The 25,042-nt window shown below is 36.2% G+C and overlaps 1 protein-coding gene across 6 annotated transcripts in view; it reads left to right on the top strand.

Moving 5' to 3' along the window:
• GRIK1 (glutamate ionotropic receptor kainate type subunit 1) overlaps nt 1-24,797 on the top strand; it is a 428,363-nt gene extending 403,566 nt beyond the window's left edge. For 3 of the 6 annotated variants that reach the window (XM_057546158.1, XM_007173824.3, XM_028164433.2), the window contains 3 exons: nt 2,055-2,280; nt 7,201-7,451; nt 24,458-24,797. In XM_057546158.1, the coding sequence (XP_057402141.1) occupies nt 2,055-2,280; nt 7,201-7,451; nt 24,458-24,613 (633 nt within the window). In that variant the 3' untranslated portion in view covers nt 24,614-24,797. Of the gene's footprint in view, nt 1-2,054; nt 2,281-7,200; nt 7,452-8,786; nt 10,891-24,457 lie in introns of those variants that run through there. The other 3 variants (XM_057546160.1, XM_057546157.1, XM_007173825.2) reach the window with 1 other exon arrangement.
• Nucleotides 24,798-25,042: the final 245 nt, after the last annotated feature.

The following is a 25,042-nucleotide window of genomic DNA, read 5'->3' as shown; positions in this document are numbered from 1 at the left end:
TTGGATTAACATGATACCAAATAGCAAACAACCTCAGGGCATAATATGAGTTCATGAATATAGGCTATATTGTCACAGGTAGATCAAATAAGACTAAGATCATTCTCAGAAGAATTTTGGCAAGATTGACATCCACCTACCCCAAATCATCATGGTACAGTGGAAAGAGCATTGAATTAGATGTCAGAGGTCCGGGGGTCCAGTATTAGCTCTGATACTAACCAGTTTTGTGATTTTCATGAAGTCTCCAAATCTTCTGTACCAAAATTTCCCCCTCTGTGAAAACAGCATGAATGAGCCAATTTCTAAAGTTTCTGTCAACTGTAAAATTTCTTAATTCTAAGAAAATTATTTTCCCTTAAGGTAGTTTCCTGGTGGAAGAATAATTTTCCCAGCAGTGCGTTTATTGCCAAAAGACAGACTGACCTCCCTGCACTTGTACAAGTAGCTCTTTATTATAAATTTAGCATTAACAGACTCTTCCAGGCTAAAATTACCCAACAAGTGAGACATTGAACCCTACCTCAAAAACATACCTTTTTCATGGAGACATGAACCTCAACTTTCAGATATCTGTGGGGGTGAGGAGTAATTCACAGGGGCCTAATCATGACAAAATTGTTTCCATAAAATACCAGTATCTATAAGGTACTGTATATTGAATTGCTATTTGTCTCACGAGAGTTTTCTCAAGGGGTTCTTCAAATGCCTAACAATCCAAAATAAAACCATCTGTTCTCCCTTAACTCATAAAGCCTACAGCATTAACCCAGGTCTTAAATAGAGTTAGGAACTGAGTGAGCCTTCAGGAACACTTGAACATGAATAACCACACTATAGTTGATTCCACAGGTATTCCATTCATTGCTGTGTCCCCAAATCATGTTTTAAACTTCCTTGCACTCCTGAGATGATAAGCTCTGTGCCTGCCAAGGAAGCTCGTGTGTGTGTGTGTGTGTGTGTGTGTGTGTGTACGTGTGTACCATATACAACGTGAGAGCTGGAGTAGCTTGGAATTATCAGTAATTCTCATAATGTCTTCCATCTTCCAAATAAATGGAGGGGAGTGTTGATGCAAATGAAGACAAATACAGAAAAAAATTGGAACAATATGGAAATTACAGAATAAAATGTAAACTATTTACAGATCACTATTCAAAAGAATAGAAAATTTATACCTAAGCAATATGAAAACTTAGGCAGTATATTTTAACAAAGAAAGTAAGATAATGAGATAGTGGAAGGTATAGATGCATAAGTAATATATACCATATATATGGCTTATTACTGAATCAAAAAGCTGAAGAATAAAGGAAAAGACAAAATCATGAACACTTTTAAATGAAAATTCAGTCCTCATTATCTAAAATATAATTGAAATTTAAAATTGAATGTATATATAAAAAGGCTTATAAAAATACAGTAGGAAGAGTTTTCTGATCTGAATTTTAATCTGAAAAGAGCATTTGCACTCTAAGTTTTCTAGAAAAGATAAGAGTAATTCGCAGTTCTTTCATAAATAAAGCAGAGAAGGTATGTGATTTATCCCAAGGCTGTCCCCTGCAAACGAATGTTGGATCAGGTATTGAAACTTACATAGCAGAAAAAAGCAAAACAATGCCTGCTGAAGTTAAGTCGTTGAAGGCAATGGAATAAATGAGTAGAGTCCTGGGGTGATCTAGTCACCCCTTGGCCTAGTGGGCCTTGAGGACTTGTTCTTAAGTGGCCAGAGTTCATTAGGCAAATGTTGTCATTGATACTAATCTTCTTTCTTCCCTATTGAAATCAGCCAAAGGATCTTGAGGCAATGTCTTACGTCAGTTGAGTAAGATCTCTTTTTCCTCTATAGCTGCCTCAGTGCCTCCAAAGGTTTTCCTGTAGTGAATTGGGCTCCTTTCAACTACCAAACTGAAGTCCCAGGATCATCAATATCGGTTTCCTATCTAAAGAGAAAGAATCCTCCCTATGCTATTTGAACCCCAGGGATTTTGAATAGCTTTAGGACATATTTTCTCAGCACTCTCTGCTGGTGGGTGTGCTTTCTTTCCCTGCAGAAATCGAAGATATCCACCTACGAGAAGATGTGGGCTTTTATGAGTAGCAGGCAGCAGACTGCCCTGGTCAAAAACAGTGATGAGGGCATCCAACGAGTGCTCACCACTGACTATGCCTTGCTGATGGAGTCCACCAACATTGAGTATGTGATGCAGAGAAACTGCAACCTCACTCAGATCGGGGGCCTCATTGACTCCAAAGGTTATGGAGTGGGAACACCTATAGGTAAGAGAGGCAAGGCAGTAGCAAAGACTGAGATGGGCAATGTCAGTTACAAAGTATAGAAAGGAACGGGCTCAGAGATATCTACTCTACCTTCTGAGAAAGTCTACAATGCCTTCAGTGGACTAATAAATAAGGGAAATGCCGGCACAGATCATAGGCCTGCTCTGAATTGAAGATTCCAAGATATTTAACCTAATAAACTTTTAACTCATTGTTTCTTTCAAGTTCTACCATTGCATATACATTTGAGTACATAGATTTTATTATTTTACCCCAAATATTGTTAAAAGAATATCTTCCTAACTAACACTCTTCTCATTATTTTCTTCAGTTCCTATATATCCCTGTATAGTGTTTTCTATCTTAAATTATATTAGAATACAACAAAATTAACTATACATATAGATGACAAAGTTAAAGAGCTAGGGTTCCATGTAAATAGATAGAAAAGCAAAGCTATATCTGTCAAAAGAAAAAGGATAAAGATTAGATTATAATTTGCTCAGGCAACATGTCAGATTCAATCATTAATAAATATCTAAAATCTCCAAATATTTCTAGTCCTTGATTTTGTACCACTGCTCAATCTAAGGATATTATTACCTTGTAGGCATACAGACCCACACAGCTAGGTCTTCTTGCATGTCTGGGATATAGAACTATATTCTGTATTCAAGCGACAATGACCTCCCTATAGAAAACTCTCTATTTCCCTTACTACAGAAACTGTATTGTATAAGGTTCTGATATGGTAGCAATCTGCTCTTCTCAAGTGAGTCATCAGTAATTTTTTGATAAGCATTCCCAAGGGGAGGAATTGGAGGCCATCTTAGACCACTGGGTTAGTCCAATAAGAAATACTAGTTACAGTTAAATCAGATAATTAAGGACCCAAGGTATATTATTATTTTCACCTGTTGAAAGGGATTATCCAGTTCCCTCAACACTAGACAGGGATCGCAAACTCAAACGCTTACAGAAGCCAAGCAGGTATAATTGAATAAAGCTTGTTGGCTTGAAGAAGCAGTAGGGAATGGTAGCAAGTATGGAGAATTAGAGACAACATAGTCATCTAAAGGGGGCAGCTGCCTTTCAGGTCAGTAGCTGTGGGCATTTGAGCCCAACATTATCAGATCTTCTATTTTTCATGAAAAAAAAATCAGATTTTAGGTGAATATTCCTAATGGCTTAATTTGGCAATAAATTTATTTTTTTAAAAAAGATTATGTAGCCCATATTCAACTTTTGATCAATACTAATTTGATTAACCAGATAAAGAAGGCAACTCTCTCCACCTTTGAACATGAATACATAACCAATTTGACTCCATGCAATCTATCTGATGCTAGAAATATATGCTATAAAGAGATTAACTTACATCAATGGGGTAAGATCTCCTTTTCCTCTAAATAAGTTGTTATGTATGTCCTCTAAATAAATCTTCAGAATGATTGGGCTAGGGAACCTGTAACTACCTTCTTGCCCCTTTATTTCCAATAACTTTTCCTGATGAAAATGCCAGTATTTCAAGTGAAGTGTACATTTTTTTCTCAAGTGGTAAGCTCTCCTAAAACTAAGTCGGTGTGCTCTGCAGAGGACTCAGTGGGATTGTTAGACACTAACTAAAAGGATACTATGCTTCTTTTTGATTTGAGAAACAATGTCTTATCTCCCTAACGGGGCTTTATCACCTCATTTTATTTTTTTTTTTTATAACCCTCCTTCCATCACTTCACAATAACTCACAAGCAACAACCCTTCTTTTTTTTTTTTTTTTTAAGACTGGAGAAAGAAGCTAGACATGTTATTTTTTTATATCCCATCACTGCTGATTTTAGTTAAATGGACCATGAGTCAGACAAGAACACCAGGATTGGGTGCCTTTGCCTGAATCTTTTCAAAATCAAGACCTTACGATTGATTGTAATATATCCTGCGTCTTCTTAGAAAAGCAACTACAGTTTCTTAACGGAACCATCTTTAGATTAAATTATAAAGTTGAAAACTGCACTTTTACCATTCCATCCTCAGATCCATCTCCACCACCTTTTAATTCCCCTCTTTGCCCACCAAATTTCCAGTCTGGTAGTAATGATAGAAAATAACAATGTGTATCACTTCTTCTGAGAATATTTACACTATAATATGAGACTTTTAATAGGCATTTCTTCTACTGAATGAAATACAACGCTTAAGTTAAAATATTGGAATATTGGTGAGGAATGGGGAAGCAGCAAGGGGTCCTTTCTGAAACACTCCTAAATTAATGCAGCACTTTAAAAATAACTCTGCCTCCATGTGAATGAGGCTGACCCTGTGATGAGTATCACTATATTTTATATAATATGATATAAAGAGATTTGAATATTCCAGTTCAGTCTACATTTTGCCAACCTCATGCATTCTCTGGCATACAAATTCCAAAGTTGAAGAGTTTTCCCCCTCCCTAGATGAAAAGAAATACACTCTAGGAATTTTTCGTAGTGGTTATAAACCTGTCATCCTTTTAAAACTAAAACAATGAAGGAATAATTGGAACAGATGGCAGACCTCAGAGAGAATACATCCATTGGGAATACAGCTGTTGGATAAATTTGTGAGATGTTTCTTCTATGATGAATTGACTCTTTAAGAAAGATCAGCTGCTATTCAGGAAGATCCGTGCGTATACATATGTATTTTTTTCAAGTGACTTGTAATAAATCACTTCCAATGTCATTCAGTCCATTTAAGCAACAACAACAACAAAAATTGAAGCTAAAATATATTCCGATATAAAAAATTCTCCACATACTTCTGGTCTTGCCCTGACTCCCTTAAGGCTTAAAATTCCTTCTCACAGTCAAAGATTGGCAAAGTTGCTCAGTCACAACACAAAATCGAAGATTGTTTCTTAGAGGCTCTCAGGACAGAAGCTCTGGAAATGTGCCTCCTGAGGGATTTAAAATAAAACTTGAAGAGAACGAGAGCAGTTAAGGCTTAAACAGGTTACCAGGAGGCTGGAAATTACCTTCTTTAGAGACCCACCTTAAACAGAGATCCAATCCCCATCTGCCTGAAATATTTTAGGTATTGTGCAGCCTGAAGGCAAAAGGAAAGCATCAGTCAGCATTTACTGAGTACCCACTCAGTAAATAGCAGTGTATACTGCTATGATTACTGCTGCAATTGTTACCCCATGGATCATTCTCACACTCTTCAAAGCACTTTCATGTACATTAAAGCAAAGCTCTCTTGATTCACTTAATTGTTCACATACTATTGTTAATGGTGCTAATTTTGACACTAACCATTATTCTGGAGTTGTTTAAGCAAGCAGCCAATATCTTTTAATTTGGCTTTCAAGAGCCATTTTCTCACCAAAAATCCATACTCTTAATTGATAAGCCAGAACCTAACTCCAAAACATTTTGCTCTTCTTTTACACTTGATCTTGAGGGACTGACAATGACTTTAGGAAGTCTTGGGAGGAATGGGAAAAATGACAAATGTCACAATATTAATCTGCTTTTCTAACCATGCCCTAGAACATAAGGTATACAGGGGAGGGGGGAGATGACATGGGGGTGAAGGGAGAAACTTTAATGAAAATAACACTAAGAGAGAAGTTAGGAGAATTGAGTTAAATTCTTGGCTCTACCAGCAACTATTACTTTTACCCATATCTTCACATCCTCAATTTCTTCAATTCTAAAAATAAGTAGACTGGGACTATACGGTTCCTAAGATCTCTTCTGGTTCTAAGATGCCACATTTTTCTATTTGCTACTTTTTTTGCATTTTTCTATTTCCACCAAGAAGAACGTTAAAGTTTACAAACAGAAAGAGCTAGAATGTACTACTTTCCTACTAAGTAGAAGAAACGCTTACAAATATCCTTAGCGTCCAAGGAGAAATTAGGTAAAGAAATCTTACCATCTTTTTTTTTTTTAAATCTCTCCCTTTGCTTTAATTAACATAGGAATCCAGTGTTGGACAAGCTGTGGCTGCAGGACCATGTTGATGCTCTCTAGCCCTAACATAATTAAAAGTTCAATGGCATTACTAGAAAATAGAGTATAAATAATATCAATAAAGTGCTTGCAAATTTTCTAAACCTAGCTGAATGTTGTTTAAATTATTCAAAACCTACTCATAAGAGTATCCTAATAGGTGTATTAGTCAGTATGGACTAATTACTATAACCAACTTCTGCAAATTTTTAGTGGCCAACACAATACATATTTATTTCTTGAACTTGACATGGTCCAACAGTGGGTTGAAAGAGAGACTCTGCTTCATGCAGTCATCCTGGGACCCAATCCCTTTCTAACTGGTGGTTCCACTATCCCTAGTGACTTAAAATCCTTTCCTCCATGCTGAGTATTTGAGGAAAGAGAGGGAAAGAGTAGAGGATCATGTTGGGAAGATTTATGAGACAGGACTGGAAATAGTCATACATTGCTTTAGCTCCCAATGGCTAGCAATCGGTCAATCACCACAATGAATTGTAAAGAAGACTAGGAAATGTCTAGCTACTCCCATAGGAAGAAGAGGAAACGGTACTGGTGATCATTTAGCCAGGCTGTCACAATATTAGACATCCAAAAGCCTAGAAAAAGTGGAATCTAAACAATGAAATTCCCTAATGTGGGAAAAGATTCATAAAAAACTCACCAGAAGCAGCGGGATGTCATGGAATTCCCAGCTCAGCTTTTCCTTGTTTAAAAGGAACAGACAGTTTGGGTAAGAGTTAATCTCAACATGTCAGCTTTTTACTGTCCAATTATTTAGATCCTTCAAAATATAGGATTGCCCTTTGCTAGTCAACTTATGGATTGGGGTTTTCCAACAGCCATAAAGTAGTTACCTCTAAGACAATAATCCTTCTTCACACCTTCAGCCTTTTGGTGACCAATATCCAAATGACCTCACTTACAGGCTCTCCTTACCGGGATAAAATTACTATTGCTATTCTTCAATTACAAGAAGAGGGGAAACTGCATATGATGAAAGAGAAATGGTGGCGGGGAAATGGCTGCCCCGAGGAAGACAACAAAGAGGCCAGTGCTCTGGGAGTAGAAAATATTGGGGGTATCTTCATTGTTCTGGCTGCTGGACTGGTCCTTTCTGTATTTGTAGCCATTGGAGAATTTATATACAAATCACGGAAAAACAACGATATTGAGCAGGTGAGTCATCTATTTCTAGGACCGGGTGGTTTTTGGTTTGTGTTATCTGTCTTAAGTTTGGGGGTTTAAAGGATGCTTGCCCTTTGCTTGTAACAGTCTATTGAACTAGATGCCCAGAAGGGCCATTTTTGAGTTAGAGCTAAGAGCTATTGAATCCCTGCCAGGTGCTGCTGGCACTGTAACCCCATCATTTATTAATGAGAAGAAGGAAGTACCTTATACACTAAATTCAATTATCACTATTTGGAATGACAGTGCAAAAATTCCAAACTCAGTTAATTTCTTTAACAGTTATTTACTCTTAAGATAGAAACCCTAGATAGAACAAGGAAGAAGTAAATCCAAAATTGGAAAATATATAAAAAGATCTTTGAGAGAAATGTTACATCTCCTAAGTGTAGGTATTGAGCACATGTACTAATGCAAAGCAATTTATATAAAGATATAAATGTAATATTTTGAAACTGAGCATTTACCTCTATCAAAGTACGTTTTGTAAAAGAATAATTCACAAAAAAAAATTTGCCATAAAAATGATGAACAGTACAGAATGACGATAAAATATTTTAAAGAATCTATTTTTCCAAATTTTAGGATTATGGTTGATTTCAACAGTCAACCATTTTTTGCCTGTTACTTTTAGTTTTGATGAAAATCACATCAAGAGCTTACACTATTCTGAATAAGATGACGGTTATTAAAGATAATTCCTTCATAAGCGTATGAGAATAAACAAAACACAAAGCTCATGCCCATTGTAGAGTATTTGGTTACCCAATCAATTTAAAAGTATTGTTAGAATTTTGAAACTATGAACGATTAATAACAGGCCTAGTTTAATGCTCAGCTATCAATGTCTTAAAATTCTTAATAATTTTAGAACAAGGGGCTCTACATTTCCATTTTGTTCTGGACCCCACAAATAATGTAGCCAGTTTTGATTAATAATCTCATACGAGTCCCACTTCCTTTAGGGGAAACTCTCCTTAAGTTCCCAGAGATGGGGATGATTGATTATAACCTGTTTTCATCCAGAAAATTTTCCCAAAATTACAAGGCAATTGTCAGAACATTAAGCACCATTTTCAGAGACCTTGTTAGAGAAAACTGTCTAATTAAAAGGGAGAATCGACTGATCTGCTTTAACTTTCGATTTGCACTTGAGGTGTCTTGTTTTATGCAAATAATTTGAAAACTAAAAGCTTGTATATGTTATGCTTTAATGTGCTTCTCATAATTGTCAGCTTCATTTGATTTAAATTTTCATTTAAACGCCCATTTTTGCTTCTGATTTATTCATTTTTCTATATTTTTCTCATTTCTTTTGCATGCAAGGCTTTTTGTTTCTTTTATGGACTGCAGTGTAAGCAAACCCATCCAACCAACTCCACTTCTGGAACCACTTTATCTACGGATTTAGAATGTGGCAAATTAATTCGAGAGGAGAGAGGGATTCGGACACAGTCCTCAATTCACACTGTGTAATCATTAAAAAAAAAAAAAAGTTGTGCCAAGTAGAAACTGCTTCTGCTAATTGGTGGTGTTGATGATGTCTGTATCTACTAAGCATAAATAGCCATAATCCCTATCCTTGTTTTAAGATAGCAAAACTCATGTACTCTGAACATTGAATTCAATGCACTGGAGACACATGTGCATTTTATATTGAAACAGCAGCATATTAGGGGTATACAGACTCCAAGATATGTGTGTTTACAGGAATTGGCTATACCATCAAGAGAATGGTTATCTTAGTTGTATTTTCATGTATTAAAAATAAGCAACTCTTGCCTCATGCAAAAGTAGATTCAGACTTTCAACAGTGCAAAGCATGAAAACAAAATGATATTTTGAGGAATTATTTTCATCTTTGTGAACCTTTTTTTCTCCTCTTTCCTTTTCCCTGTACCATACACTCTGTAGATCCACACTTTCCAAGTACCCAAAGCCCCATCTTTTCATAATAACTCCTTAACAATGTTAATTTTTAATTCAAATTGTCTACTATTTGAAATATACTATTTACACAGAGACTCCAAGAAGTCTTAGATTTTAAAGATTCAAAAAAGTGACCCAGAAAATGAAAACTAAACTTGAAACCTCTGGTGTCATGAAAGAAGAGCGTTAGCTAAGGTGAACATCACTCAGGAAGACACAACATAGTCAAAAATGATCCCTGCATAGAAATTCATTACCATCAAGCGCTCAAGTAACATTTACTTGTAGAGCTTAACAATCTTCTGTAGGTTAAGATAGGTAGTATGCTCAGAATCTTTAAGGAACTGTGGTTTTTTTTCAAGCTATAGATTATATTTTGCAAGCTCCAAGCACAGTCCTGAGCTAGAAATTAATGCCTAGCCTCTTCTATTTTCCACTCAGTTGCCCTCATTCTTTGCACTGAAGAACATCTTTTCACAAGATGTTATTTTATTCCTGTCCTAATAGAGTGGTTGTTTTTGTAGCAATCTTTTCTGAGCCTCACCACTTTCACACTCATTCCTCTGGATCCTTTGCCATTTTCAATTTATTCCAAGTATACTGGGGAGAAGGACAAGGAGGAGAAAATAAATAGAGGAAAGAATTTCCATACACATTAGTTACGGATCTCTGTAGATTTATTTCCCACCTGCATTCAAAATGCTGTAAATAATTTTCACTCTAACTGAGCTTGTGACATAGAAAGCCAACTACACACTTAATTTGTTGTGACAGGATGTCTGCTGTCCCTCTGAGCTCTTTCCCTCTTCACAGTGAATAGGGGAATTGAAGATGCCTTTCATCTTCCCTCAATATGGGATAAGTTGGTCTTTGTTCTCCTTAATGGGGTTACCTTTTGACATGTGAAGTGCTCCCCAAAAACATATTTCTCAGAAGTAGAGATAGGCCATCTGTGCAATCATGTAGCATTTTGCCTTCTCTTTGTTTAGCTTTAAATGGGTTACAATTTTTGAATCACGAGTCTCTTCAATCAACTCTAGATTTCTCCAGTAAAACATGTTCAGGAGAATTGACTCTTGCCCTGATTGTTCCTCAGTCTTGGTTTCTTCTTTAAATAAATATACTTTTAAGAAAACATCTATAAATTACACTGACATTTATTAGCTGTTATTGGGGTAAAAGCAACATACTGTTTGCCCTAGATCAGAGTTCACATCCTCATAATCAAAAACATCAGATGTTGAAATAAATATTACATAATTCATAATTCATTGATTCTATATATAAAAACCACAAATTACATAAATTTATATTCCCAAGGACTCTTTAATAAATCAAAAATGCTACCCAAAAAGTTCAACGGTGATTGATGAGGTATAGATGATCAGGGTTAATGGTAACAAAACTTGTCTTTCTATAGAGAGTATCCTTTAAAAGTGTCATTCAGAGGTTTGGATAAAATTAATATTTATGTACTACTTTAAACTGTATACTACCTAATTCTGATAGTTACATATTATTTTATGGTTTCAAAGTGTTTTAACATACAGTACAGTAAGTCCCCTACATACGAAACTTCAAGTTGCGAACTTTCAAAGATGCGAACGTGCGTTCTCATGTCCAATCATGTAAGTTAGCTCCCGTATCCGGTGTACATCGTTACGTGCATACATTCTCTACAAGTGGTTGTGCTTTTGTGGACTTTGCTGTACGTACTGTATAGAGTACAGTAGTATAGTATCTTTATTTCAAGCCCAGTATGTCCGGAAGCAAGCATAAAAGCAGCAGTGATGTAGTTGGTACTACTGTACTTTTCAAGGTACTGTACTGTAAGATTAAAAACGTTTATTTTCTGTGTTTGTTTGTTTTATGTATTATTTGTGTGAAAAGTAAACCTATTACAGTACAGTACTATATAGCCGATTGGATACATAGGCTTTGTTGGACTTATGAACACGATCTCGGAACGGAACTCCTTTGTATGTAGGGGACTTACTGTATTACATTTAATCCTTTCCACAATTTTATTTCAGCTTTACTAACAGTTGACTCTGAAATAGATATCAGAGTCAGTGACCCAGAGTCCTAGACTTAGAATCAAAAGAGAATTTTCTAAATCAGCCAAACTTAGGTTCAAGTTCTAGTGGAGTCACTTGCTGAATGTCTGTAGACAAATAACTGAATTTCTCAGAGCCTTAGTTTTTTAATATGTAATAGGGGGATATAGTTTCTAGGTCATAAGATTGTGTTGAAGGAGTATTTTTCAAACTGGTTTTCATTGGCAAGTGTTATTCAAATAAGATTTTCATGGTGGAGTAACCCATGGAGCACCAGGACAAACGCCCCTTTACTGCATGACATTTCAGTATGTTTAATATGTTACAATACATTGAGAATTTTCAACAAGAAGGAAAAATATCCAGTACTTCCCAAACCTGTTAGATCACAGAATCTTTTTTCCTCCAAAACATTTTGACAGACCAGTGTTCTACAGGGAACACTTGTATGATAATGTGTATCTCATCCAGTGATAATGTACAAAACACCTAATGCCATGCCTAGCACAGAGCTGCCATTCAATAAACAATAACATTTATTATCGGGGATGGTTTTTTTCTGAAACTTCTCTGAACCTCAATTTCCTCATTTGAAAAATGAAGGTAATATACTGACTTACATTTGCTTTGATAATTAAATAAAATAATATAATGACATAGAAAATTAAATCATTTATAAGAGGGCTGTTAATAAATATTGGTTAACAGATGTTAGTTCCTTATAGAGAAATTAAGTATTGCTCTCTGGTAACATGAGCAATAATACAATTTATCACACATCTTAAAACAGAGTTGGTTTGGAAAACAGGTTTTTCAATTTAGAGGTTCAAACTATCTCTAAGAGCATTTTTCCTCTCACAAGCATTAAAAATCAACGGCAAGTTCATTGCGCCCAAGAGAAGGATCCAAAATGGCAATCTATGAAGACATAGTGGAAGGTACGAACCTCAACTCTAGAAATTTTAATTTCATTAGTCTGGAGTGGGGGCAGAACAATAGCAGTTTTTAAGGTACCTTGTTGATTCTAGTGTGTAGTAATGACCTAAAGCATACTCTTCTGTGTATAATTGGCACTCAATAAGTTGTTGCTATTTATTGATTGATTCTAGAGGCAGGATCATTAATTTCAAGCAAGATATACAGCATATATTTAGGATTAAATATTTAATAAACCCTCTCTAAGGAGAATTTAAGAAGAATCTGTGAACATCTTTGAGATAGAAATGTCATTATATTCAATTGATAATCTTCCTGTTTAGCTATAAGTGGTAGGCCTACTCAAGATATTCAGGTAGGTAGTTTTCTGCTCTCTCTCTGTGCTTTCTTCCTCCCTTGAGAAATCCGCCATTCATTTCAGACCCTGAGTTTCTTATACTTTCCTCTTTCTCCTTTTATATAATATATGCTCTCAGACAACCAATTCTTGCCATCAAGTAAATGACCACTAAGACCACAGTGACCCCAAGAGGGGCCATTGCATTTTAAGTGAATTTAGAAAAAAAAAGGGTCTTGAACATAAAAGAAAAATTTTCAAACTTTATTTTTTATGTCACTGGTTTTCGGACTTCAGTGTACATCTGAATTACCTGGGGAAATAATTTAAGCTACAGATTTTCGGCTGTAATTCCAGAGGTTCCTCCTCATTAAGTGTAGTCCAGGAATTGGAATTTTTAACTAAACCTGAAAATGAATTCTTAAAACTAGTTGTGCACATTGGTTTGCATAAAAATTAGCTTAAATATAGCAGTTTTTTTTTCTAAAATTAGGTCATTAGGTCAAATTTTAATTTCATTAAAATTATCTTCAATACAGGGGGTTTTTTAAAATAGTTTTTCTTACATGAGTTTTCTCCCAACAATCCTAAATACCATTGTTTTACTGAAAAGTAGTTGGTAAGCATGAGTTTTTATTAAAATTAACTTGAATAGAGCAGTGTGATTCAAATAAGGCAGTAAGTGTGAGTTTTTATTAACACTGGCAGATTATCTGTGGATCATACTCTGAGAAATATTGTTTCAAGTTAGGAAGAGAGCAGAGAGGTATGAAAAGATTGAAAAATTCATCAACAACTATGGAGCATGTAATGTTGTCTAATTTGTTTCTTAACAAGGCTGTATAACCTAATGCAATAAGGGAAAAACTAAAGCTTATTTTGTTTTAGACTAAAATTATAAATTGAATTATTTTAAAGTTTTTCCAGCAAAATTAGAACTACCTAAGGAATACATGTTGGATAGAGATTGTGCCCTTAGGAAAATGAACTGGATTATATGATTATAAACCTATCCAAGGAAAATTATTTCTAAATACCTCACTGCATTTGCCTAGCACTATATTATGTTCTATATGAGCCATCTGTGGCATAGCAGAAAAATAAAGGATCCCAATTAGTTTCAAAGTCCATGACCCTTATACTCTAAGGTCTATTTCCTAGTAAGCAATTTAAAAGTAGCCTGAACAGCCTTGAAAAGCAAAAGGAAAGCAAAGCATTCTTACTTCCCATACTATTTTCTCTCAACTCACTGTGCCAAGTGGCATTATTAATTAACTCTTACTGATAATGAAAAAATTCTGCTCCATGCTGCAGTTTTAACTTGCCTTTAGGAACCACCTCATTATGCTTCTCACAGTTACGGAATTTTATGTCCAGATGCACAAGCATATTAAAATCATTTTTGTTTTCAAAATCCTTTCCACAGAGACTGGTATCATGGAAAATGGGATTCTCCTTTAAATTTTCAAAGAAATTCTATTTGCAAAGAGAAAGGCATTCTTGTGATAGAAAACCAACATTACAAATGTGTTATGTGGTTTCAGCACCCTGCAGAATCTAAGCTTCGTAGTTGTCAGCCCAAACATGGCTAATTGGCCGTACTGCACAGCAATGATTTTCCACATTACAATGTATACATCCAGATACACACAAAAATAATGAGTAAAACCTGAGTGATGTAAAGAAGTTACTGTAGTTCTCCTTAGTGATTAAAATTTTTAATTTAGCTTAGCCAGCATGTTTTGTCTTTTTTCAACTGGAAGGTTCAGACTTAAAATATTAAAATATTCCAATTTTCCAACTTCAAAAATGAATGTTCTCCTGATCACTTAGTCTTTACCAACCATAAGAACTAAAAAACTACTGTCTATAGATAGCCTGCTCTCATTTGGTATTTATCTTTCCTCACGGTCACTTGGCACATTATCAAATATCCAAGTGTCCTTGGCTTTATTTCTTCTGTAGTCTGATTAACTTATTTAGCAAGTGATTTGGAAAAGTCTCTCTAATCAGGTTATTTCTGTAATTGTGCAAAGAGGCTTTTCTTTGCCTGGAAACCCAAACATTCATTAATTAACAGAGAGGCCAGAAAGCAATTAACATCCATTTAGAAATAACTTTTCAAATGTACAAGTTGGCACCACCATGTAAACCAAACTCTGAAAGATGTTTGTGGCCCAGTTGAAAGGTGACTTGGGAATCACAAGTCAAGAATCCAAGTCTCTGTACTGCTGCCGAATGGCTATGTGTCTTTAGGCAAGTCGTTGTACTTCCCTCATCCTCATTTCTGTCATCTGTGGAAAGAGGGTGTTGCAGTTAAAATTCTCTTCCAACCACAGTATTTTTTAATTCTAGTAGAAAGTGGGAAGAAATTAAAATGTAGAAGCAGTGAAAAAAAAACTTGGAGAATTTATGTGTATTTGTATATATATATATATACACACACACATATAAGCATATATGTATATACATTAACATATTTGTATATATATATATATATATATATATATATATATATATATTACGATTGTGTGGTTATGTTGAACACATTAAATTCTTATGGTAATAAACAGAATTACTTTGCCCTGCCAATACTTAGGATAGAATGCCTGGCTCTGGATATAGAGAAAAACAGCTATCATGGCATCAAAGACTGAGAGGGTTCCCATCCAATAAATCATAAGCAAATCATTACAAACACAGGGAAGATTTCCGAAGTAGAATAATTTTTGACTTTGGTGAGCCTATAGACTAGGTATAAAAAAGGGGGGGGATAAATTTAGGGAGCTATTCGAGGCTATGAAACCAATTACTCAATCACAATTCCACAAAGAGGGAGATCAATGGGGCTGGAGTGCTCTTGGAAAGTCTCTATTCTGTAAGTGGAACTTAAATAATTCTGCTAAAGAGAGACAAAGGGAAACAAAGGAAGAGGATGATGTGCTTTTATTTTCCATTGATTTTACCCCTACCTTCCTCCACCATCAAGCATCAAGGTTTTTATATGCATTGCTTCTAAGCTAGAGATGACTCAAACTCCTAGCTTTTCAGTTTTAAGTGGATTTTACAAACTTGTAGCACAGACAAAAATCTTAAAAACCATGGCTTTCAATCTCAACAGCTAAGTGTTTTGTTAAATAAGTTAGTTGTTTTAATTCAAAAAGTTTATCTCTAATTAGCAAAAGCTAAAACCCAGAGGGTCAAGGTTGAGGAAATATACATAATAATGTTCTCCTACCTCTTTTTCCAATCTCTGACCCGTTTTTGACGACTAGGAAAGAAAGAAAATATTAAAGGGAAATCATTAAGCTTAGATGCTACCCGAATCCCTGAGAAGGCCTAATGACCATCCCTGAGCCAAGTCCTAACTTAGAGGGACAGGAAAATAGAAACCTCAGAAAATTTCAGGGCAGATCCTGAACAGAAAGTGCCATTGTTGTGTTCACAGTTTGTAACCCAGGAGATGGCAAGACTTGTAGCGATATCATACATCCAACTGTCTCCTGAATGGTAGACTATCAATGTCCAGGCAGTGATCCTTTGAACAGCTTCATAGAGTCCTGCTTAACCTCAGAGCATTCCAGGGAAAGCATCTAAAAATTCATGGCCTTTCCCAACACAGAACTTTGTGGAAGGGCTGAGAGAACCAGTGGATTGGAAGACTTGAGGCTGGAAGGGAAACGATTCAATGTGTAGACCTGACATGGAGACCATGGTGAGACCACAGGCATCCCAGAGGATGCAGCAGAGATAGAGAGCCGCATCCGTGGCCTGGCAGGATGTCACACCCAAGGGGGAATCAAAAGGATAGAGGGTAGCCATGGACCACCTGCTCCCACTATCACCAGTGCCAACACCCTCTATCAACCTCTCCTAAGCCCAGACACCCCTGGAAAAGAAAAAAGGAGAAGGGAGATGGGAAGAGGCCTGTATTAACTGGGCCATTAGCCAAATGAAAACTTAGTTTTAAACCAAAAGTGAGTTACATTGAGTTGACAAGATCCACTAGCAGATGGGGACCGATAAGCTACGGTGAATTCTGTTATTTTTTTAATGGCATCGCGTAGTTTTTTTGTTTTTTGTTTTTTGTATACCTGGGTTTGTAGCTTGAGAAAAAAGTGTATCCATTACATGTGGGTATAAGCTGGTACCCCAAGGACTCCCTGTGCTATGTCCACGGGTACTATGGGGATCTGAAAACCTACATCAGAGTCAATTTACCTCAAAGGCAGGGCCATTCTCTGCACAACAAGGCATGCAAAGAACTTATTGGAATTTTATTTTTATGGCCCTAACTCAGCCTCTGAGTTGCCAGAAGGACCAGACCCTCTTCTCTGTGAAGTGAGGGAATGCCAGTCCCCATGGTACTAACTCAGGCTATCAGAACAGAGCCTGGTCACGTTCATATGAGACCAAATCCAGAGGAAGCATGCAGGCTCCTAGCTTGCAAGAGGGGCTGATGCAGGCTTAGGAGATGTATGGAAGCCAAAGAAAAGCTAGAGGGCCGGAGAAGAAAGTTACATTGGCCTCTGGCAATGACTCCAGAGAGGAGAAGACACTGTGGGCACTTTGGTTTGGCATGCAGACCAACATTTCTGCCACTTTTAGGCAAAGAGAGCTGCTTACCCTTGGGTATGTGAGCACACCTGAAGTTTATCCTCACTGCAGAAACAACTGTCTGTTCTTCAGTCATCAGGCTTGAATGGGATACCCATCTACCCCTTCTGTGCCCTTTCTGGGGCAGCTGCTCTTGAGACTATTCAGAGGCCATGGGAGACAGAGGACAGTTCTCCACTCAAGTGACTGCTTCCTCTGAGAGTCTAGGACAGAGAGTGGGCACAATTTCCCTGTGTTCTTAGGTCCCCTCACCTATCAGGCTATTTTCCTTGTCCCACCTCTTGGGAGTTTAACCTCTGAAGTGGCAAGTGAGGGGGCCCTTCTCAGGTATTCCTCAGCACCTAGGATGCGTCATCACGTGGTTGGACGTTTCTCCTTGAAAGCAGACACTGAACAGTCCTATCTTCACCACTATTCCCAGTCCTATATGCTGGATCCTGAAGGCTCTAAGGCAAATTTACAATTCAAAGCACCATCTTTTTTCTTCTTTCAGACACCTGGCTGTTGTAATTAATTGCTTCAAAGGCGGCAATAGCTTCCATAGGTCTATACAAGGTTATTTAAGAACTCAAAGCTGCAAATTTACCTCTTTTTTTTTTTTTCTATGTCATCCTACCCTGTGGGCAATGCATATAAAAGATTTTGTTGCAACTGTAAAAGTAGAAAAAAGAGTTGAGATTCAGAAGAATTGGAAAAAGTACATAGATCAATATCAAAATGTTCTGCCTCAGTGTTAAATTCACATTTCAAAGTTTTCTATGAAATTATCACTAATGTTAGAAGAGAATAAATTTTCCTATACCCTAAGAGCTTGGGGGTATAGCGCTGGACAACCACCCCAAGTGAAAAATGTAAGAATTCTTTAAGAAATGTGTATACATATATATATATATATATAGAGAGAGAGAGAGAGAGAGAGAGAGAGAGAGAGGGAATAACATTCAACATTATAGTTACATTTAATTCAATGGAAGAAAAAGTTTTCTAAATAAAATCTTTAAATAAAAATGAACCCAAGAAAGATGATCCTTGTGTATCTGGCCCCATCAAGTAACCTTGTGCCCCCCATAGATATATTTTTTGGTTTAAAGACCTCAGATAGAAAAACAAAGAATTCTAGGGCATGCCTTCATGCAAAGAATTAGAAGCTTAAATCTAGAATCTGAGAGAGCTAAAATGACAGCATCAAGCCTTAAATGTGGGAACAAAAATGAAATAGGGTAGAAAAGAGGTGAAAGGACATAAAGACGGTGAAAACATGGCATTAAAAGGAGCTAGGAAAAGTGAGTTAGAGATGTCTACACGCTATAGCCGAAGGAAGGGAAGACAGGACTGTAGGGAGTGGTTACCAATGAAGAGCCAGTTTAAAGCATCAGCAGGGAAATGGTCTGTGAAAGGAACGGGTGCTGGGTCACAGGTGAGGATAAGGGCGGGAAGCACACTTTGACATTTTTGTTCAGTGTCAAAATTTCCTCCACCTGAGATTTTTAGCACAGACTTAGGAGATGAGAATCAGCTTCCTCATTAGCTACTGAGTACAATTCATCATAACCACTATTCTGAAAGCTAATATGGTGACTAACTCTCAACCTCACAGATCCATTTTTTTAAAATCCTAAGGATGGTTACATGAAAGATGACCAGGGATTCTGAACAAACCCAGAAAACTGGTAAAACCGGAGTAAATGATGCCTAAATTCTGAGTTCTGGGACACGAGAACTGAACACAAAGATGGTTCCTGTATAATTACTCCAAGACTGCCCCTCCCTATTCCTTCCTGTAATTAATGCGGGATGATTAAAGTCTGATCTCTGTTCTTAGATTATCAATTATCCTGTGAAGAAGTAAAACACTTGTGCACATAGGTGACCAGACTGTCCAAAGCCTTCAAGTAGCAAACATACGAGTAGGATTCTTCTGTCGTGTTCCTTAAAAAACTTCCTGACTCTAGGCCCAAAGCATGTTGAACATTCTAGGTTTACACCACATTAGACCTCAGAGTTTAAAAGTATTAAGGATGTGAATGCTTAGTCCTTCTTGTTAAAAAAAATTCATTGAGACATTGTCTGGGCACAGCTATGGCAATAATTTGACAAAACCAAGGAAATAATAGTAATAGTAGTAATAATCGCATTATTTCTCAGCAACCTATCTGCTCTATATTTACTGATATTCTATATTTACAAAAGACTTCAAATCACAGCCTGCCTTTAAGTTAAAGCAGATCTATACATAAAATGAAAGATTTTTACACCTATAAAATGACATTAATGTTATCTATATCCTTCTTTTCTTCTAAGCATAAGGTGAAAATTTACTAGACAATGTCACGGATCACTTCAAATGTCTTTGAATAAGGAGCCTAATAAATTAAAGGGAGAAAACTATAAAAAAATGTAAAATCTGTATTATATTCTTGGCTAGATCAGACCTTCTAAAACATAATTTGTCAGAAAAACCCTTAAAATTACGTATTCAAAGTAGTTCTCCTAAATGTACCAATGAATGAAAGCACTGAATGCATAAATGTTAAATATACAACAAGAATCCATCTGATACTCACATCTTGATGCCAAGTTTGCAACCAGTATGAAAGCTTAGCCTTGGTTCTTTCAATATTGTAAACTACAATCAAATTCTAGCACACAACTTTTCCTAAAACATAAAAAATCATTCTCTACCCTAGACTTTTTTTTTTTCCTAAGGCAGTTTATTTTAAGTACAAAACAAGAAGAACTTGATTAACTCCTCCCAACTCTTCCAGGGAAGTATTTGCAATAAAAGGATAAAGGTGCCAGGAGAGGAGAATAATTTATGTTCAGGTTCACTCTAGTACCAAGAAATCAAATATTTGGGGTTAATCCAAAGGAGATGTCATGCAGTCAGCAATTATAAAGAGAAACAAGCCAAAGAGGGATGTAAAGCAAGGCAGGAGAAAGGAAAGAAAGGGGGGCTCGTGAGGGACACACCACAGGCACTGAAGAAGTGGAGAAGAGGGATGACATTCTGCAGAATAAAGAAGCAGGTCCTTCTCCTTTTAAAGCCAAGAGAGCTACAGTGTTAGTTGAAGTTTCAGCCACAGTCTCTAATAGACTAACTTCTATTTCTCCGTTTCCTTTCTTCTATGAGAGAAGTCACACACACACACACACACACACACACCTCACTTTATCTTTGCATAGTGCCAGGAACAGCAAAACTGGCAGTCACATTGTTTACTACTGTAAATTCATTTATAAGTGAATTTTCCTATCAAACTTATCATCATGGGGATTCATTGTAAATGGGCCCATATGCACAAAGATGATAATACTTTTAAATGGCAAGGAACTGCAGTTAGTTTCCATTCCCTTCTTATAGATGAGCACCTATCATGGGCAAGATACAAGCTGTCATAAAGTCTATTATTACATAAACACCAAAACATGTTATGGGCTGGGTAAAACAAATAATAATAGGCACTGAAAATTCTGCGCTTTAATGCATAGAACCTACTTGAACTAAACATAGAACCTACTTGTATGTATAGAGGGAGAACTTACTTGAACTAAACACTGTATAGAACCTACTTGAACTAAAACACTGGTATAAAACCTACTTGAATAGAACCTACTTGAGCTAAAACACTGGTATAAAAAGTTCAAAGGAATTGGTGCAGAGAAGGGCATGCAAAGGTTAAAATTAAAGAAGCATCAAATTGTCACTGTTTTTCTGCTTCACTAAAAGAAAATAGATGATGATAGATAGATGATAGATAGACAGATAGATAGATAGATGATAGATAGATAGATAGATCAGTTAGTGTTGTAGACTTAAAATATTTCTAGTGATGTATAACATTTTATTTTAAAGAAAGAGGTACTTATTATGTGCCAGGTATTATGCTAAGTGTTTTATGTATGTCAACTTAATGATTCTCATAATAGCTCTATGAAAAGGACTCTACTACTGTTTCCATTTTATAGATAAGGAAACTTGAGTCAAAGAGAAAATAAACACCTTGTTCAGTGTAACACTGCTACTAAGCAGCATAGCTGAAACTTCAACTCCAGCATTTTGACACCAGAAGCCAACTCATAACTATAATTCATGGTTATATACGTAGATCCACTAAAAATATGAATTCCATCCACCAGAGAAAAATGGGAGGATCTAGGATCCAAGCTACCAGGGGATTTTAGAGTCTGCAAAGCACTGGAGGATACTGCTGCAGTATCCTACCCCTAGTTTCCCTGCCTCTCGAGCAAAGCAGCTAGGTGGACATCATTATGCTTGATACTTTATAATGAAGGAGTTTAGAAATTTAAACCTTCATGCTTTAAATATAATTTTTCTGTGGCTGTATGAACATGAAGGGGTTCATGAAAACCAAGTCCAGAAGTGAAAGTTGTGGAAAGCAACTATAATTTTGATCCTAGTTCAGAAGCTCAATCTTTATATGTTATGTGTATTTTTAGTTCTTAGATTACAATAGGCAAATTGATTAATGAATATGAGCCTCTCCCATGCCACTCTGTGCTGAAAGATGACCTTCACAGTTTCATTTCCTGTGGATATGAGAGTGTGTGGCTTACTCAAGTTCATGGCTGGTAGGGGCCTTAAAGGTCATCTTTCTTTGTGACTACAGCAAAAACTTGGAAGCAGAAAGGTCAGCCCCAATATCTTGCCATTTTCTTTTTGACAGTTGGAGACAAAGTAAGAATCAAAAAGAAATCACAGTTTGTGACCAAAGACAGAGAAACCAGACCACTGATAAAACTATATTTATATTTACTCTCACACAGGCAGCAAGAAATAAATATCCAGGAGTAATCAAAGAAAAAAAAAAAGAAGAAGAAGAAGAAGTTTGTTGTATTTTAAGGCAATAAAAAATTTGGAGGAGGATTCTGTTTTTAAAGAAAAAACCGATACATATTGTCAAGATAAGATCTATGACTGCCCCTTTATCCAAAATAGGTTAAGGAAGGATTTCAAGTTGTGTTGTGAAACTGGTTGTGTCTTCCACATGAGTCACATCTAGAGACCCATTTTTGTCGTTTCAGTGCAAAACAAAGTGAAGAGTCTAAAATCAAACATTTGAGAGTTCAAATAAAACAAAAAGATTATAATTTCTTAACATATTTTATGGGGAAAGAGTCCACAGAAAGCACTTTATAATAATTTAATAAAAAGAATTAATGATGGTGTAGCAGATTTCAAGTGAAAGCAATTAAGTTTGGGGAGTCAGACAGGCTGAGTTCAAATGCAAGCTCTTTATCTTATGAGCCATATTTCTTGGGCAATTTACCTAAATCTCTGATAGTAAATTTCCCCATCTATATAATGGACATAATAACTCTTTCTTTATAAGGCTGTTGTGAGGTTTATGTGTAACAGCGTATGTAAAATCCTTGACACTCCTTCCTTCCCTCTCTCCCCTCCTTCCACTTTAATGAACTTTCTGAAACCAGAAATGTCCTGTGCAAAAAAAACTTTCTTCCATTCAGATAAATTTCTGAACAAATTTTGCAAAACCCCAATACAACACTGTCTACCACAGTGACACTATAAAATATCCATTCCATCTTAGCAGCAACACGAATTTCACATCACATAATGTTACAAAAATTATATTTCATTTGTGACATAATTGCCATAGCATTTTTTGAAGTATAATTCATGGAAAACATTTCTGAATTTTCCTTTGTGTGGCCTGACACCCTCTCAATTCACTGAAGCCACAACTTACCATTTGAAAGAAAATTAACATGCGTGACCTGAATTTTCATTTTTCAATACCATAGGAAAGTGGAAATGAAATTCAAATCCTATAAACACTTAGGTGTAAAAGAGACAAGAACTCATATGCAAACAGCTAGGCTTTTTTTAGAGGTGTATGTCTGGTAAGCAGATAATTTATACCTAGAATCTAAATTTGTAAGTCTGGTTTTCAAATCAAGTAGATAAATTAAAAATACTACTTATATCAAATACATCAGCTCTTTTATAGAACAAAGTGGAGTGTAAATTTTCAAAAAAGCATGTTGCACATTGATACCCAAGGACCACAGAAGACATTCCATACTCTGCACACATGGAGCACTAATTTCTTCCTATCAGGCACTCACATCCTAAAGAAATCATCTGGTGACATGTTATCATTTGGGTTTCAACTATGTCTATTTTGTGAGTTAATGGTAAAGGAATAATGCTTGTACTTCCATAAACTTTACCAAAGCCTTTGGGTTTTTAGAGAAAGTTTTAGGAGCAATCTCATCAAAAACAACACTACTTTGTAGAAATCCCTATACAAGCAGAAATTTGTCACTCAAAGATCTTATCTTGGCTGGAAGAAATGACAGCAAATTATGTCTTATTACACCATTTATATATTGTGCATGTGAGCAGACATAGTGTAATTGTAATAGATATATATGCATATATATGCCATCTGCATATGCATAACATTTTATAATCATAAATCCATTTTTGTTTTGTATTATGCCATCGTCTTTGCTGTGCAGTTCAGTACCATATTATTTTCATTTCAACCACAGCTGCATCATTGCTGCTGCCAGATCTCTCTGTTTTTTTGGAGAAAATATACAATTTAAAATTGTTTTTTTTTCTTTTTTTTTATCAGAAAGGAAAGTCATCAAGAATTAGATTTTATTTTAGGAACAAAGTAAGGTTTCATGGGAGAAAAAAACAAAGCCTTGGTGTAGAGAAGGTTTGTTCATTTTCTATAGCATTACTGAAGTGTCCGTATGCCTTGATAATCCTATCAATGTTTGGATCATCTCACTGGGGGAAATGACTTAATTTAACTCTATTTTGGTGTCTCCGCAAAGGTAAGTTGTCTATTTTGAGAGCCTACCTGGGTAGTTTTATGCTACTTCATTTGTGAATAAAACCCCAAAGTTTGCCCAGCTGACTTGTCGAATCAGTTTCCACAAGTAGAAAAGGTGGGGGAGCGGGGCAGTGGGTGGAGGAGGAGGTGTGGGAACCGGCTGGGGATTTACCTGTGGCACAGTTGTCTTAGACCAATATCTCATAATCATAAAAACCTAGGCAAGAGACAGATCAACGAACCACGGAGATAGTGGGTTAAACTGATGCTCTATTATTTCATGTTCTCTAGTGTCTCTCTTTCAATGCCATCATGGAAGAACTGGGAATCTCACTCAAAAATCAGAAAAAGTTAAAGAAAAAGTCGAGAACTAAGGGGAAATCTTCCTTCACAAGTATCCTTACTTGTCATCAAAGACGAACTCAGAGAAAAGAGAGTGTGGCGTGAGCCAGGAAAACACCTGTAGGAAGCTTTCAGGAAGAAAAACACATGCTTGCTACAGGTTTTTGGAGAAAAGATTTCTGACAACTGTGCTATGTGTTTCCATATATCTATATACATAACTCAGATTATGCATACAGATATAAGAAATACAAAAGTTTCAAAAGCTCACATAGACCGAGATTACTTGGGAAGCAGCACGGATTCTTTTGAAATGAATTTGTATGTTCACTTATTTCACCTTTTCTCTTTCATCCCAATAAATTGCTGTGTGTTCTTTCTAAATAATAATAAAACAACAGGGTTTTTTTTCCAGAATAAGTTTGAGTGTTGGTTTGTTCCCCATTACTTGCTCTATTTCACAATGTTTGGTTTCCATGTGTCATCCGCTGTCTACTTTGCTCTTTTGATGAATCCTCTTACTTTTTCAGCCTG

Source organism: Balaenoptera acutorostrata, chromosome 4 (assembly GCF_949987535.1).
Source record: "Balaenoptera acutorostrata chromosome 4, mBalAcu1.1, whole genome shotgun sequence".
In the NCBI taxonomy this organism is placed as follows: Eukaryota; Metazoa; Chordata; class Mammalia; order Artiodactyla; family Balaenopteridae; genus Balaenoptera; species Balaenoptera acutorostrata.
Note: the sequence above shows the minus strand (reverse complement) of the source record. Positions and strands in the feature narration are given on the sequence as shown.